The sequence below is a fragment of the Perissodus microlepis genome, chromosome 7 (genome assembly GCF_051167445.1).
Source record: "Perissodus microlepis isolate ML-2025 ecotype Zambia chromosome 7, ASM5116744v1, whole genome shotgun sequence".
Taxonomy (NCBI): domain Eukaryota; kingdom Metazoa; phylum Chordata; class Actinopteri; order Cichliformes; family Cichlidae; genus Perissodus; species Perissodus microlepis.
The window spans coordinates 9000522-9018602 of record NC_140467.1 but is presented as its reverse complement, the minus strand read 5'-3'; the positions used below and the strand labels follow the sequence as shown (position 1 = coordinate 9018602).

At 39.9% G+C, this 18081-nt stretch overlaps 1 protein-coding gene across 8 annotated transcripts in view; it reads right to left on the bottom strand.

The window, feature by feature from the left end:
- Positions 1-18081, bottom strand: part of shank3a (SH3 and multiple ankyrin repeat domains 3a) — a 201175-nt gene that overhangs the window by 14581 nt on the left and 168513 nt on the right. For all 8 annotated transcript variants that reach the window (XR_014800651.1, XR_014800652.1, XM_084933196.1 and 5 more), the window contains 8 exons: positions 8965-9040; positions 6534-6616; positions 5278-5402; positions 4889-5024; positions 1020-1100; positions 813-836; positions 325-452; positions 11-116 (listed from right to left, as the gene is read on the bottom strand). Coding sequence is in view for 6 of the 8 variants with exons in the window: in XM_084933196.1 (XP_084789322.1) it covers positions 11-116; positions 325-452; positions 813-836; positions 1020-1100; positions 4889-5024; positions 5278-5402; positions 6534-6616; positions 8965-9040 (759 nt within the window). In the remaining 2 variants the exon portion in view is untranslated. The remainder of the gene's footprint in view (positions 1-10; positions 117-324; positions 453-812; positions 837-1019; positions 1101-4888; positions 5025-5277; positions 5403-6533; positions 6617-8964; positions 9041-18081) is intronic.

Genomic DNA, 18081 nt, shown 5'->3' with positions numbered 1-18081 from the left:
ATTGCTTTACCAAAAGATTTGGTCCTGGACATGCCCTTTGGTAGTTGTATGTGACCTCTCTCAATCCCTGGATGGAGACCTCCATGTAGAGTCATCCCTTGTCTCTCAAACAGTGACTGCATGAAAAAAAAAAAACAAGAAAAATATCTTAAAATCTTGAAAGCACACCATGACTCCTATAGGTTAATTCAAAGAATATGCATGAATGTGCGCAGCAGTGCATGTCGTGTTGGCCAGGTATTTTTGTATGTGCGCTGAGTTTGTATGTATGCCAGCAGAGCAGCATATGCTGTCTGCCAATGTGCTGTGTGTAGGTGCACTCACACTGATCTCTGCTGGGGTTATTCTCCTGCTGGTGGGCCGTTGTTTGACAGTGGCTGCTCTGTAATCTGCCTCAGAGGGCTGAGAACGCAACATAGACTCCTGTGATGCCAACATCTCATCTAGTCTTTCTGTTAAGAAGAAAATTGGCCAGAACTAAATACTGAGACATAAAAACGCTGTGGCATCTATTCCAAATGTTGATATCGCCATAAAGAATACAAAGGCACCTCCAAGATGTAGCTATATGTGTGGGGTCATGCTCTGTGGTACTGTACAAAATCACTACCCTGTCTCAATAAAATACAGGAAAAAGAAAAAGAACGAAAGAAAGAAGCAATAAGTGACAGAAAAGTGTAGACTGTCCACATGGCTCATGTGTTCTTCTGCTCTGCTCATCTGCCCTAATAAGCGGTTCTTAAATTGACACATCATTGATAAATCATCTTTGTGACGTCCAAAGAGGTGTCAATTTCTTGTCTCAGACTCACCTCCTCTTCTCCTCCGAGCAGAAGCTTGGTGGGAAAAAGATAGCGTCAGCAGAGGAGGGAAAATGACAAGAACAAGCCAACAGAAGTGACTATTCTAAAAGTTAGGAGACACACCAAGTTTTAATGACAAAGCCAAAGCAGAAATATGACAGAAAAGGAGGGAAAAAAAAGAGTGTCGAGTTTGCATACCACTTATTTGGCACTCACCTAGTTCCTCCAGCTCAGCGGTCATGGACTTAGAGCGCAGTGTCAGGGTGGTGCTGGGAGCTCTCTTGGGTGGTGGCGGCGCTGTGGAGAAAAGGCATGGAGTTGAGGATGAACTTGAGGGGGATGAAAATCCTTTGGCTTTGCGGCTCAGTGCCCTCCTGGCATCCCCGAGACGGCCAGCCCATCCTGTCCTCACTGATTTGATTTGGTCAAATTCGGTTGAACTGGATGCTTCACACTTAGTCAGGACCTTGTTCACGCTACGGTTGGAGCCCAGCTTCTTCATATTTTGCTATCTGTTTGTCAAATGACTTATAAATGTATCAGTCTGTCTTCAAGACTTTTAGTTTTTTAGTCTCTGTGCTGCAAGAATTCCTCTCTGTTGAGGAGCCCATTGGGTGGAAATGTACAGGTCAGTCCTCCCAGTAAACAAAGAACAATAGAGTTTGTCCACCACAATAGGCAGAAAAAGTAAGAAATGTGTGGAAAGGAGAGGGAGAAAGTCGTCCATCTTACTTTTAATATGCTGCCTGCCTAGAATTTAGCAGATGTGTATCAGACAGAGGCACACATTAATGAACCAGCTTATACAAACATGCATATCCTCCCTCAGAGAAAATTCCTTGAGGGTGCACATAATGACATGTGGGCTGACAGATGAAGAGATGATAGTAAATTCAACAGCTAAGGAAAACGATGCACCGCAGACTTTATATCCCACAGCTTGTGGGAGCCTCCCAATCCTACTATACACACAGGGCAACCGTCCCAGTCAAAGCAGTAAATCATATCTACCAAATCTTAGCTTCAAAAACAAACTGTAGAGTTATGGGACTAAAAATAGGTTAGACTAAGCACTGAAATGAACGTAATGTAAAAAACAACGCAGCAATTGATTTTAAAATCATGTTAAACCTGCAGTAACAACACCAATGCCATGCAGTCTGACAGTGAAACCACATATAGCTGCATTCTCTACATGCTATAACCAAGTTTCCCAACAATACCACACGACAGAACTAGATGAGCTCACGCTATCTGAGATAGACCAGCCAACACTCCACTCAATGCACCACTGTAGCGCGATAGATCTCCAAATCCCACAGTTGCCTCAATGCCTTACTAGAGCATAACTATCATCGCTGCCGCCAGCAGCCGCAGATCTAGTGTACATACGCCATCCTGGGTACTGTCCTTATCAAACATCTTCATTTCCTCACAAGCCTGCACATTCTGGTACAGGAGCAGGGAGCAGAGGAGATGGAGGAGGACGGCGAAAGAGAGAGGAACAGAGACAGACTCAGAGGGAGAGAGAGTTGCTTTTGCTGTAATGTAATGCTTAATTCAAACATGCAGTGTAGTCACCATGGCAACGGTGGCAGTAGTGAGGCCACGCATGGTGCAGAGAATGTGTGTTTGCTCGCGGGTCCGTGTGTGTCTGCATGTTTCTGTGCGTTTGTGTAAAGGTGCAGCACACCAAGTCCCACTGGAGGATATGAGCAGCAGGAGGGGGTGTTCAATATTGATCAGGGTGCAAAAAAAAGGCATTTATGAGAAGTTTGAAAAAGGAGTGAAGAATTTCATTCCCGCCCATGAAACGCCAGATACACCCAATCTACTCTATGGCTGTTTGCACTGTCTGTCTCATCATTTCAATCTGTCTCCACATTTTTTCTTCAGTTGACAATAAAGGAATCTTACCAGTGATTATCTTTACTGTCTACTTTCTCTTTCACCTACTAAATATCTGGCCTTAGAAGCTTTGACATAAGCAGAGGTAAGAAAGCTTTAACGTTGGCTACAGTAAAGCAGCTTTGGAACAATTGGTGTGCATCTGCAAGCCCCTCTGCAACCCACATTAATCCCAAATCCTTGCTGTCATGCGGTCTCACTTAACAATTTCATTAATTAAATATTTATAAAATATTAACAAATTGCCAAACGCATGATGGGGATGCCAAAAACAAAAACAACCCCAAAACAAAGCAAATAATAACAAGTTACATTAAAAAAATTAACACCATCTCGGGAAAATCCTTTTCATTTCAGTCTAAGAGTAAAATTAAATGATCAATATTATATTTACATTTGTGCACCAGCAAATTAGCCTAGCTTAGCATAGTTAGTGCTATCAGCAAAAGCCCAAGTGTAGCCCAAGTATAAAACCTTTTCATACCTGTCTGAGTTTCTTGTTCACTCAGCTCTTTTCACTCGCCATGTGTTTATGCACCACTAATTTATTCAGACATTTAAACCAGAATTAGTAATTATTCAACTCTGGCTCTCTCCTATAGTGTGTTTTTTATTCTCTCTCCCTCTGCTCTGTTCTCTTCCCCCTAAGCTTCCAACACGATCATCCTGGTTCTGCCCGAGTTTTCTTCTTGTTAAAAGGGAGTTTTTTCTTCCCACTGTTGCCCAGTGCTTGTTCACAGCAGGTAGTCTAAATGTTGGGGTTTTCTCTCTAATACTGTGGTGTTTTTATCCTACAATACAAAGTGTTGTTTTGAATGGACACTATATAAATAAAACTGAATTGAAATTGTAGGTGTAAATGGCACTGCCCCAGTATTTTCTTCAGAGTCAAAGAGGATGCTGACAAAACCTACAAAAAAAGACAAACTGCTATTTTTACATTTCAGTTTTTGCATGGATTGTGTTTTTGTCATCTGCATGTTAAATAGTGAGACTTTAGAGGAAGACTTTATCTTTGTGTTGAATTACGTGCAAAGACTGTAGCCTCTCATTAGAGACAAGAATAAGAGAGGTAGTGTCTTTTTTAATCAACTGACACCAGGAAGTACAAAAGATTTCCAAAACCTTCAACTTTTACTTTAATTAAATTACGATTGGTGTAGTCAATCGGCAAAACGACACCATGATGGGAAGTTGAAAGGTTAAAAAAAAGGCTAATAAGTGGACCTTTCTGGGGTCAAAACATGCTAATTTGACTTCTACATGAATGAATGATACTAAGAGACTGGGTTTATTTAAGGGCGACAAGCATGAGAAATGATATTAAGGCAAGAAAGACAGAAAGAGGAAGAAAGAGAGATTAAGAGACCATTAAGCCCTGAGTAGCAGAATTAAGTTGATACAGTACTGTCCTAGTGAAACTAGGTCAAACTCATTTATCACTGTCTGTATCTCAAAAATCACAAAGGACGTGCACACACCACTCTACCATGCATAAAAGCACACACACAGACGGACATGCTGCAGTGTACACAATTCTGAGGTCATTGTGCCAGGACTGTGTGGGAGCTGAGTAATCTGAGCTGTGGTTGACATGGAAACTACATGAATTTACAGCAGGGAAATGTGGTAGAAATTACCCAGACAATACACACGTATCTCCCTCTGTACACAAAAATCAACATATATGTCTCCATTACCTGATAAAATTAATTTACAAATAACAAACATCGCAACAGGAGCCTCACATACCACATAAAATCTAATGTAATCAAGCCATGTAGAATATGTTGTAAATTTATGAATAAGCTTAAAAATCCGTCCATTGTTGCATTAATGGCCTAGATATATCTGAGCCAACGTGTGAATACATTTTGCATATTCAGTGTACAAAGCTACAACTCCCCCACGCTCTCAACTCTTGATCCTAAAACAATAAGAGCAAACATTTTTAGTTGTCCACTTTATTCTCCAACTGAAAGGAACAGATGAAAGCGTTTGTCCGTGATACATACCCAAGACTTAACAGAATTGTTTCAAGTGACCAAAACAGTTCCTAAGAATGAGTAAGGTCATGTTTTCTCACACATTCCAGCACAACTGATTAATTTACTAGTAATGTTTATAAAATGCCTACTACTGTGTTATGATTTTGCTGAGTACAAATAAGTATGTACCTTTCTTGCGAACAACTTCCTCAGTCTCTGGTTTGCGAGTGACTGAAACCACCTTCATCAGCAGTCTGTTGCCCCCTTGCCGGATCAAGGATACCACCTGCTTATGACCCACCTTCACAACATTCACCCCATTTACCTGAGAGAAAATGCACCCACAAAGACAGAACAGGAAGCAAGAAACATACAACTTAGTTCCTGTTTTATTTTAATTTTTTGCTTTTATGCTGATAAAAGCATAGTTAAAGCACTATATTCAGTTACAGAGGGAAATTTACACGATTAAACCACACATTTACTTTGCATTTTCATCTGGATCTATGGACATTTACACTTCTTTCAGGAGTGAAATGTATACAAATAAAGATGAATAATGAGGCAATTTTTATCACCTCAATGAGGAAGTCCCCTGTCCTTAGACCGGCCCTCCAGGCCACTCCTTCCACGTCAACAGACTCCAGATACTGAAGGGCAGGGAACGCCGGGGTGGGAGTGAACTCCTCAATGGGCGTCTCAGCTGGGAAGAAATAGTTTTTAAAAAGTTTTAAACCCACGTCGTCAAATAAAGAAATATTTATAGCTTCCTTTTGCTTCACTGGAAAGTTAGAACAGATCATGTATCACATGCTCCAAATGCTCCTTTATTTTCCTCTCAGGCAATAATCGCAACAATAATTAAAATTTCTCTTAACCAATTTATTTAATGAACACATTAGCACTGAGTTTAGTTCTGCTCGGTGACTAAAGTCATCTGAATAACACTAGGAAGGAATACTGCTGCATCTAAACAGTATTACTGAAGCTTATAGTTCCATACAAACATAATTATTATTGCATGACTAAAAAGCAGACATGCAATACTTAAGAATATTTCGTAAAGTGAGCGGGCTTTCATGTACTCCATTTAATGTTGGAGTGAATCCAGCTAAATCACTGACACATGAGAGCTCTCAGAGGACCACTAAGTGAACTGCAGTGTGTGTGTATAAGGGTAGTGAGGAGTAAAAGACCGACTGAAAGAGAGAGACGGGCGAGCCAAGACCCACGGTAGTGAGTGATGGAGCAGTAAAGCACACTAAGACTCCCGGCAAGGTGTCTGAAAGGGGTTACCATGGTAACCATGCTGAGCAGGGAGGGAGCTGGCACGTGCGTGAGTAAAACGAATTTGCGGTGATGGAGATGAGTAGAGAGCCAAATTCGGTTAAAGTGCAGAAGGTATGATAATATTTTGAGAGGATAATGAACAGGAAGGATGTGAAGGAGGTGGAGGAGAGCAAAGAGGAACAAAAACAAGAAGAGACAAAGAGGAGAGAGGAGGAGAGAGAGAGTGTAGAGTGTTTCTCTACTAAAACTCAACGCCATGTGCAGGGAACAGATGGGACAGCTAGATGACAGCTCAGCCAAGGATGATACCACCAAAGGGGCCACATGCATTCGCACAAACACATACCCAGAAACCTGAGTGCAACTGAGTACACAAACTGGGTGTTGACCAAAGCTGGTTGTGTTGTTGACTCACACGGTAACAATACTGTCTGAGCCGTAGTCAGTGACTCAGATCAACAAGCTACTTCTCAGACCAAAACACTCGCACACCTTGAAAACCTTGTGAATGGCACTGGCGTGTATCTGTATGTGCATCGCTCACCTTTGGCTCCCCGCAGGACAAAGCCAAACCCCTCATTTTCTTTCTTCTGTAAAACAGCATTCTTCTCCTCTATGATATAGTCACTGTGAAGAGAGGAGCAGGGGGATAGCAGGTATGAATCCAACATCCTCCTCACACGGACACAAAGAGAGAGGGGCGAGAGAAAGGGCAGGGGAGTAAAGCGGGTCGGTCGGTGGGAGTTGAGAAGAGGGAGGAGGTGGAGGTGGAGGGGGAGGGGGAGGCGCGCGCACACACAAACACACACACACATACACGCACACAAAACCGCACGCGCACACACATGTACATGTACTTCCTCTCTCAATCAAGTTAAAAGCCAAGCAAGACACCACAGCTCAGGTTTCCCAGGTGCTGCACTAGCATTTTAAGAAAGAAAGCAAGACACACACACACAAACACACTCACAAGTAAAAAGACAGAGCATGAAAAAGTGCGCTAGAGAATGAGCAGGTGAGAGAAAGTCCTCATGATTGAAGTATCTATGGGATAAAACCTAAGAGTGAATCAATCTTCTAGCTGATCCTTCAGATGAGACTGCAGCTGTGGAGTGTGTTGAGGGACTTTGTGAAAGAAACTGACAGAGCTGGCTCAGATGTAATACTGAGGCTTGACTAATGACAGTGGAAACAGTAAGTGAGCAGTTCATAACTGTCTGATTTTTCTGAGTGTTCAGTGGTGAAGGCAGGTAGGCGGTGTTAAGCTGAGGTGCTCATGCATATGTTTTTAAAGCCTGTGAGCAGAAAGTAGAGTTAGTAAAGCAGCAAAGCAAATATCTGCAGTATGGATTGTTGTGTGAGGATTAAATCAAAATTTCTGATGCCCAAAGATGTGAAATGAAGGAAGGGAGTTAACTAAAAGATATTTTAATCATGCCTTATGATAAACGGTAACATAGAATTTCTAATAGAAAGGAAAATTGAAGAAAGGTGGCCTGAATAATGCAATATTCCTTAACTCAAATCTAATAAATCTAATAAATGTTCCATTCTTTTAACAGCACAGACTGAGGGGGACTGCTCACACTTTACACCCTGAACGCCTTTACAAAATCTATTAGCTTTACAGAATTTTGAAAGTTTCAGCATTATCATTCATCTTTCCTGACAGAAGATGCAGATATAGAAAGGGCTGTGGTTCAGGTTGCAACTCAGTGGGTGGCTGCAGAGTCATTAGCTTAGTTACACTCCACTTTCTCAGACTTACCCAGAGCTCCTGCTGCTGGAGCCAGGAGAACCATAACAAACCTTTCTGCAGGAAGGAGGTCAAAGGTTTGGTTTCATAAAGAGATATGAAACCACTTATGCACTAATTATTATGCACAGGAAAATGAGTTGGTTAAGCACCACTAAGATACTTTGCTTCAGTCCAAACCCTTTTATCTGGTATGCTTCCATCTCTGCTCTATGACACAAAATACTGCATTAATGCAATGTGCTCGCTGTCCTTGTTCAGAACCTCTACCCGCCTACATAACTCGATAAAGAAAAAATACTCACTTTTCACATATCAACGGTAAATGTTTCCTCAAAATAGACCTGTCCTTTGACATTTGCAATTCTAATATTCTGCAGACAATAGCTCGGATGAAGAAACTCAAGTATAACTCAAGTGTGTGTCCTTCGTGTGCAACTGGTACTTTACTGACTTCAAGGAACTTAAATTTGTACTTTAGAGCCTCTGAACAGAAAAAAGAACTATGTTTAGTTATAGTTAGCACCCATTCTAAAACAAAAACATATATGCAGACTATCACAGGTTCACAGCTTTAGTAATGGTAACTCAAAAAGTCTGTGGCTGTGGAAACAGAAGCAACACTTACTTTGACTAAAACCTAGATTGCAAGAAGCTGACATTTTATGAAAGGCAAAGGAAGCAGGTCGAAACAATGCTCGTGCAGACCAGCTCTGTGTCTCTAACCGATAAACTGTGGCATTAGAGTGAGAATTTGCATAACAACAAAATGCTCAGCTAGTACATCTAATTTGGAAGAGAGGGATCACTTACACTCTGTACATAATAAATGTCATCTCGAGATATGGACAGGATAACAAAACTTAAAAAAGAATAAAAGATTAGATTATGAAGAAATTCAAGTGAATCAAAAACGATGAATGTGAAGACAGACATAAATGGAGAGTATGTGCAATGCATGCATAGTGAACACCCTTACATACAGACAGTATAAGAGAGTTATGTAATATCATTTGTGTGCATTTTAGAATCAGAACTGTGTGCACTAGCAGGATCACGCCTTTAGATGGCAGCACCTCTACAGCACAAATGAACTTCACTGACCCTGTTAAGACAAGGAAACCGTGTGTGATATGACCAACAGTACAGTGCAATGAGCATTACAATATACACTACTACACAATGCTGTAGGATGCTAGCTCAGAGTTAGAGGTTGTACCTGTATGAGGTGAAGTTGTCGTAAGATCCCACAGTGTAGTGTCTGAACAGTCTCTTAGTGCGGTCCTCCCGTGTCTCTGTAAAATAGATTTAAAGGATTGGTTGAGTGATATACTTTTGGATGCTATAAAAACATATATTGGAGGTAACTGATCTACCTACAAGGTCATACAGACCATTAAACACTTACATCATCAAACTGCCTAAATTATTACTATGATTTAATAACAGATGTTCAAGTGAAGTGTATTGTCTTAAAAGCAAAGTCAGCCACATTGCCAGTGTATACAGATCTCCGTAAATAAGCTGAAATTAAAAATATCCCAATAATGCTTTACTTGAATATGTTTTAGGAAGTACACAGTTGATTTTTTTAATTCGATTTAGTCCCGCTAATGACTTTATACAAATCCACAAGATTCCAAAAATGTCAAGGCTGTGTCTGCCCCAGTTCTTAGCATGTTAGTATAAAAATGTCAGTAATAATCTAATTCGGTGAGCACAGAGAGGAATTAAGCTACCACAGAGAAGCAATTATCATTAACATGCTTCATTTATCATAGAGTATAATTGTTCTATGGTAATTTTTTGCTTTTGAAACAGTGAAGTAATTGCCTAATTCTGCCCTCAAAGTGTTTCTTTTAAAGGCAAACGTGTTTGATTAGACGCTCATTGAATACTGTGTGTGTATGCACCGTGTGCATGTGGTTTCTGTCACTATATGTGATGTTATCCTATAGGAGTGCTGATGCCCTTTTTCTATCCCAATAATACACAGCACAATACATCTCCACTAAACAGCCGATCGGCTGACTAAACACTGCACGGCACACACAAGCTCTTAATTGGACGAGGCTGTGAAAGCAAGAGCCGCCGTGGTGTTGATGTGAGACACACAGCATGTTCCTATGAATCTGCTTGGCAAACTTGTTTGCATGCCTGCCTCCTGTCACTTTACTTTCCAATACAGGCAAACAAAAGAAGATGTTTAAGATAAGCTGTATATGTGAAAAGGAAAAAGACACGCAAAGAACAAAAATGGAAAGAGGTCAAAGTGAGTGAGCAGTCTTGAACTGGCTGGCATCTCCAGATCCACTTTATCCTGTCAATCTGATTCACCGTGTGAGTGACCGACTGTCAGCTGAGAACAACTTGAAGCTTTGATAAGTGCATCCACTGACACTCGGTGACACGGCAAAAGGGCAAAAAAAGGGATTTAGCAGCAGTTAACTTTAACCTCTTAGCCACTGTTTTTACTCCCTGACCTTCCTCTTCATTTTTTATATCTGCGTTTTCACAATTATCTTGTTTGCCTGAACATGCCTGTTTTTCATAATTAAGGAGCTGTGCTCTATGAATCTGAATCAATCTGAATCTGGCAGATGTGTTTCTTCATCCTTTGTATGTTAGAATGAGTGTTAATTTGAATGTCTTTTTCAGCTCAGGTGAGAAATTAAATAAAATAAATTCTCTGACACCAAATAAAAAGCCCAGTCAACTTAAAATGTATAGAGTTCAAAATATCCAACTAAAATACAATTACTGTACAGTGTACATCTATCAGTTAAAGTAAAGGGAAAGGAAGGGTGAGTTGGTATTTTCTTTAGGTTAGAAGGTTACTCTACATCCGGTCTGGGAAGGAAAGACATGGCATTTGGTTAGCACAGCCTGTCAAAGGTAAGTCGTAATGAAAAAAGAGGTGATATTTGGGGAGAAAGTCATAGATGATTCAGGACTTATCTTCTCCCACACCTTCAGAGGCTTTCTTTTAGGGCTAGACTCCGCTTTCATGCACACATACACGTACCAGTTGAATATGAATAAGAGTTATGGCTAATGACAGACTTTCATGTATCTTAGGTTCTGTATTTAAATATTAAGTGACCACATGATTTGCCTACACACTTATTCACAAGGGGTCAACACAGCAGGTAGCTCTGCATGTTTGATTGGGTAGATTTTTGTGCCAGATGCCCTTCCTGAGACAAATTCCTTAGGAGTTGCATCTACTCCTGGAATTGAAGCAAGGAGTGTCTGTTTGTTTATTTGTGTGTGTGTGTGTGTGTGTGTGTGTGTGTGTGTGTGTGTGTGTGTGTGTGTGTGTGTGTGTGTGTGTGTGTGTGTGTGTGTGTGTGTGTATAAAAGTAGGTTGCACTTTGGCCAGATTAGGAAACAGGTCCATGGTCATGGCAAAACATTACGGCTGTGATGAATAAAAAAGAAGACCAAGAATGGACCCTTGTTGAACACCCACAATAATATACAACATGACCGTAACACAATGATTGACATCAATACAAGCTATGTCTACAGAAAACACAGCATCATATTAATGACTATCAAGGGCTTCAATAATGACGTAATTGAAATCCTGATTGCTCAACGTGTAACAATATTAGACACTACATTTTTGTAATGGTAAACCTTTTTAGACTTGCAGATTTAATGAATTTCATCTGATGCGTAAGCGAGCAGGGAAGTGATTAACTTGCAATGGATCGAAAATGTAAATTATTTTCATCCAGCGGTCATCGATGTTGTACGCAAAAGCTGCTCCTGCTGGGCACTTGTTTGTTTAGTAATGGTTTAGTTAAGAAGACTGCATTTGTTTGTTTGAATAGTGCTTGGAAGCAACAGATGCAGCATTTGTATTTCTGTTTCTACTAGAGTGTGCGCATCTACGTTTGTGTGTGTATGTGTGTTTGTGTACCATGTGTACCATGTGATACGGTCCAGAAGTGTGAAATGCAACTTATTCATCACAACTGTCATGTACAGCCCAGCAGCATCTAAAGACAGGGCCCTCATAGCAGAGATAACCTCCAATATACTTCCATCTATCACAGACTCATACACACAAAAGCAGAAAACAAAAGATGAGACACAGGGCTCCACTGTAAACAAAAAGCTATTATCATTTTTATTATGTATTGAATCTATACGCATAGATTCATTTTAATATTAAATCTATATGTAGAGACTCAATTGCTCGGTAAGGCAAATATCTTATAAGCCAATCCAACAGCAGCACCTCAGTGCATTTAGGCATGGTCAAGACAACCTGCTCTAACCAATTCTAACCTGCTTTAGTTGTAACCAAACATCATAGAAAGCAAATGTGATTTCAGTTAATTTTAAATGTGGATTGGTTATTGGTGCCAGATGGGCTACTGGGATTTTTCCCACGCAACTATCTCTAGGGTTTACAAAGACTGGTCTGAAAATGAGAAAATACCCGGTGAGCGACAGTTCTCTGGGCGAAAATGGCCAGACTGCTTTGAGCTAATAGGAAGGCAACAGTGACTCAAATAACCACTTGTTACAACCAGTGTTTGCAGAAGAACAGCTCTAAATGCACAAAATATTAAATCTTGAAGCAGATGGACTACAGCAACAGGAGACCACACCAGGTGCCACTCCTGTCAGCTGAGAAAAGGAAACCAAGGCTACAATTCACACTGTCTCATTAAAATGGGAAAATAGACGGTTAGAAAAATGTTGCCTGGTCTAATGAGTCTCGATTAGATGGGCAACATTAAGATGTTAGGGTCAGAATTTGGGTTAAACAACATGAAAACGCGGATACATCCTGCCTTATATCATCAGTGCAGGTTGGTGGTAATGGGGGTATAATGGTGTCGGGGTATTTTCTTTGAGCCCCTTAGTACCGATTGAATATAATTACACTCCACAGCCTACCTGAGTATTGTTGCTGACCATATCCATCCCTTTATGGCTACAGTATACCCATCTTTTGAGGGCTGTGTCACAAAGCTCAAATAATCTCCATCTGGTTTTGTTAACATAAAAGTGCGTTGAATGCACTACTTTCTCTCTCTCTGAATACAAATGTGGTCTAAAACAGAGAGACCTCTGAATGCTTTTTTAATAACAGAGATATAGAGAGACAAGGACATTTTCAGTAGAACAATGTTGGTTTCAAACCAAATTCTACTTTTTGGAGATATCATTGAAATTCAAGTGAAACATCCAGTTCCAAAATTAAACTGTAATGTCATAGTATTAAAAAAACAAGGAAAAAGAAATAGAGGAAGGTCATTTCCCTTTGAGAACATAAAAAAACACTTGACCTCTGAATGCTTTTTAATAAAACAGACATCAAAAGCGAGGGACATTTTCATTTGAACAATGTTCGACATCTGGTAGCAGAAACACATTTTGCCTTAATTGCCTCTTGAATAAAACAATGTGGGCAAAATTTAAATGGTAAAATTTGGCTAAAGTCAAAGTTCCTTTTGATTTGCCCAGAGATTTGCCTAGAGATTCATCTGATCTCTGTCACAAACTGAAATGACTTATTGAACTTGCTGCAAAAAGTTTATGGGGAAAAACTAAAAAAAGAAAGTTTGAGAAGTACTGTAGTACTAGTACTGTTTAGCTTTCAAGCTTTTCACCTTAATAATAATAATAAAAATGATAATGGTAATAATAATAATAATAATAATGACAATGATAATAACAATAATAACCACACTGAATGAAATCAAATGTTGTCTTAATGCATACCTTGGATCAACTCTAACAGGACTAATATAGTCTAACGTTCTAGGACAGTAAAATCCAAAGTGCCTACAGGCTGCACTGTTTGATGAAGTCTTCTTCTGACATATGCTCTGTTAAAATATCCTGTTAGTGAAGTCATCTTGGTACAGTAATGCAATAAAGTAAGAATTATTAAACCACTTTCAAAAAAACGTAACTAATCAGGGTAAAAGTTGATAATAGCACTTCTACCCTATGATTTGAGCAGAAATATAGATGTTTTTACTTTGTTATCAAAAATATATGAAGGGTGGTATTGACTGAAAGTTTTTTGTGTGTGTTATGAGTGATCATCTGTTGAGATGAAAGCATATTTTACACATCAAGCGATAAGTCACGCTTTCTATAACACTGTTAACATGCTGCATCTTTCCCACTTCTCTATTCTGGACAGACTGTAACACCTTTGCTGTCCTTGTCTGAAGGACGCCAGAGTCCCATCACACATACACGTGGACTCACACACGGGCACAAACACACAATGTCCACGCTGAATGGGAATTAACCTATGCTGTTTTAATACTGATAAGAGCTGCACACAAACATTCAAACACATCCACACAAACACACACACTTATCAACTAAGCCCCATTGACTTTTTAATTCTTCCCTGCCACTCTCCCACTCATGTCTACTCTCCTCATAATTTTGTATCTTAACCTCTTAAACCTGGTGTATAGGAGACTATCCAGAAGTCATAGAAAAACAGTGTTTAAAATAAAAAAAAATGTTTTAAAAAAGAGTTGCGAGGAGATGCTTGTGGAAATCTCATTCTCTTTTGTGCTGTCACACAATGTGTCTGTCACTCCACAGGTCCAACAGGGAGTTGCTGGAGCATGCAGGTGGATACAAGGCTGACTGTCCTCAGTATAGTGGACAGGCCAATGTCTTCATTTTCTTTTTCGCTCTTCAACTTCTTGTGTCACGATTTCTATGCCATCTTCAGTAAGAGTTTTGAAAGAAAGGCGAATGCTTTTATTCTTCATGGAGTGAAATTAGTCACAGTTAATATATAGAAGTGTGAAAAAGAGGAAGGAAAAGAAAACAGCATAAAAGAGAGGCTGGAAGTGGACGCTGTGCCAGTTTAATATTTATCTGCTATGTACATATAAGGGATACACATAGACACTGCTCAAGGTTAGAACTCCAGGGTAGTATTCAAAATAAGAAGTGACACAACTCTCACTGTTTAATGTTGTTTACTGTTGACTTGACCCTGCGAGAGCGACAAATTACAGGTAATAGCTTCATTATTTTATAGTCCATCAGAAGCGCTACGAACAAAAATCAGCTCTCTTTGAGTTTAATTCAAACTGAACATTACATTTCTGTTTCTTCATGTGAAGCACTCAAGTGGTGAAACAGATGGTGGCTTTTATTTCTAAGATACCAAAGCAAAGAGTGTGTTTTGGCACGAAAACCCAGTTTGTGCCACTGACAGCCAGTCATCAACCAAAGAAAAGAAAAGAGAAATCCAACAAACGAAACAAACAACAAAACTTTTCATCAGGACAGGAAAGATCATCATTTTAATGCATCACGAATTTAATATAGCTGTTTTGTTTGAGTGTAGCATAAACAGACAGGCAAGTTGCTTTTTATGAGATGTACAGTGTTAAACCAGCTGTGCTCTTATTAGTGATGTGAGTTGCAGGTGCCAAACACACAAACACCAGGGTCCAGCATAATGTTATGATGCAAACAATTTTGCTCCTGAAGAACAATTTTTCACACTCATCGAGGAAACATCACAGAAGAAAAAGATGTGTTTTGTTTATCAATGAATGAGCACTGTTATAATTTTGTTACAGTGATGACATTTTCATGTTAGCTGACTAATATAAAGCCTGAGCCTTTCAGACACCAACAGTATTGCAGGATTCATTTCCTTAGATTTTTTCCCTGTAGTCTTTGGTTTCCTTTAAAAGCCAGTTAAAATCTTTTTAAATGAATACTATATAAATAAAGTTTTATTTACTTACTTTACTGTGGTCAAGCAAAGAGTGGTATTGTGGAAATTTAACTTGTGGATGGAAAGGGAGTGAGGTGAAACATCAACACTTGATGATAACCTCAGACATTAGCTGCAGTTGACAGATTAGATATTTTTTTAATATTCAGCATCAGTTTGCTACAAATATGACCTTCACATAGGATTTCTGCCTTCACCATGGTAGAGTATATGCTAGAACATGTAGATGTGGGCCTACGAAGCTCTGCATAGCACCTATGGTCTACTGAGGCATGCTAGATGGGTGTCTGAAATGGTGCAATAGTAAAAAAAAAAAATGGAACTGGAGAGTGTGGTCAGAGGCTGTTTATGAACACCAGTTCAACAGTCTTTGTTTAGCATGGACAGTCACAGTCTAACAACGTGCTTTGATAAGAATTAGACAATGGCATTGAAATACCAACGATTCATTAGGGAGAAAGACAGATGAGATCAAATGATGGCAACAGTATAGGAAAAGAGTTCATCATCAAGTATCCAGTGAAACTTTTGACCATTTTGTTGAGCTCTTGCGAGTCAAAATGCCACATCTGCTGTCGCTTACTTTAATGAGAAGAGCGAGCCGTTTGAATATTTGATCATCATGACATAAATAATAAACAACAACAGAGTCTAAAAATAGAAATACAAAACAAATATCTGATAATACAAAAAAGCTTTTCCACTTTTGGAAGAAAGTAGGTCTGCAATGAGGAGAAGACTGACAGCAAGAACAAAGGAAAATTTGACAAAAAATAACAATTCTTTAATAATGACAGTGAGTGACAACTGGAAAACTTTTAATTAGTTATTTTTGGTAAATTTTTAAAATTGTTACCTAACAAATAGTTTGATGATTGAACTTTTTTCCTGCTCTGTATTAAGCTTTAAGTCACATTTAAATGTGCAGCGTAGTGAGCATCCTCTTCTAAAAATGGAAGCAGTAGTACGCTAGCAGACACCATCCTTTTTTCTACTCCGTATTACTCCGTATGCTGAGTCACATTGGAAGTTTCTCACATTTGCAAAAATGGGCTATTTCAGTCTTGAAAAGAGTGTTTACATCTAAACGGTGCTCAGTGCAATGAAACTTACCCCAGAAAAGGTCATAATACGAGGAGTTGCTTTGCTCTGTCTTCACAACTGTGACAACTCCATCTATCCTGCTACACAGCACAGGCAAATCTGACACCATGACTGGACAACAGTCCATTTTTCAATTCCACCTTTCAGCCTCGCTAAGACCTGAACAAGAAGGTTGTCTCTCCACTCTGTCATTTGAATCCCTGAGACAAGCTGAACACCCGCTCATCTTCTCGTCTTCACCTTGAGGCGATTAAAAGCAATCCCGAAAAATCCATTTCATGCAGAAAAACTAGTGACAGCTGTTTCCTCAGCACCATTTTCCTTTCTTCGTTTTAACAGTGAAACAGGAATTCCTGGACAAGTAGCACTAAACTGCGTGTAACTGTCTGTGGCCTCAGTGTCATCTTCTGTTTTAGCCTCGAGCAAACAACTCCAGCATATCTCTGCCTTTCTGCTGTCTTCCTCCTCCTCCTCTGCCTCGGAATTGGTTGCTTTGTTAAAGAGCCTTCAGAGAGCTTGCTGTTACCACATAAGTGTCAGAGGCAGAGGCCGACGCCTATAAATACCTCAGTTCTATCAAAATGGAATAAGCCTTGAATAATTCAATCAAATTCAGTCAACAACAAGCAACTACTGTATAAGACCCTCAAACGCTGTGATGCACACCGCAGTACACTTTTGAGTCAAGGTCAGGACGCTATCACTCAGACAGACACATAAACATCCCCAAAGGGAGCTGAACAGCTTCTTTTATAAACAAAAGACCAATGTAATGTGAAACATCTTTGGGCTGGAGTAAATAATAAAAGAGATTCAGAATTTCTATTATGTAGCTCCGTAGGAGAGTGAGAGAGGGATGCCGAGTGACACAAACTGAAGAGAAAGACATTGAAATATGGTGAAAGAGGAAAACAAGGATGATTAGTCTATTGAACCGCCTCTCATTTCTTTATATCTTCTGGGCGATCGTGGCTCAAGAGTTGGGAGTTCACCTTGTAATGTAAAAGGTTGCCGGTTCGAGCCCCAGCTTGGACAGTCTCGGTCGTTGTGTCCTTGGGCAAGACACTTCACCCGTTGCCTACTGGTGGTGGTCAGAGGGCCCGGTGGCGCCAGTGTCCCAGGGTGGCTGTGACTACAATGAAGCTTGCCATCACCAGTGTGTGAATGGGTGGATGACTGGTTGTGTAAAGCGCTTTGGGGTCCTTAGGGACTAGTAAAAGCGCTATACAAATACAGGCCATTTACCATATCTTACTAGGAAACTGGGAAGTGCCTGAAATTCGGAAATACATGATATAAAGTATACCTTTACTGCACTGGCAGTGTAATTGTGATCATTGTTAAGGACATTTTTGCCAATATGACAAGATCCCCAACACCACTTGTGGACCAAACCAAGAGACAGCCTCCGCTGTTTTCCAGATGACACTATACTGAGTTGTACCTCGCTCCTGACCTCCACTGATATAATGATAATGA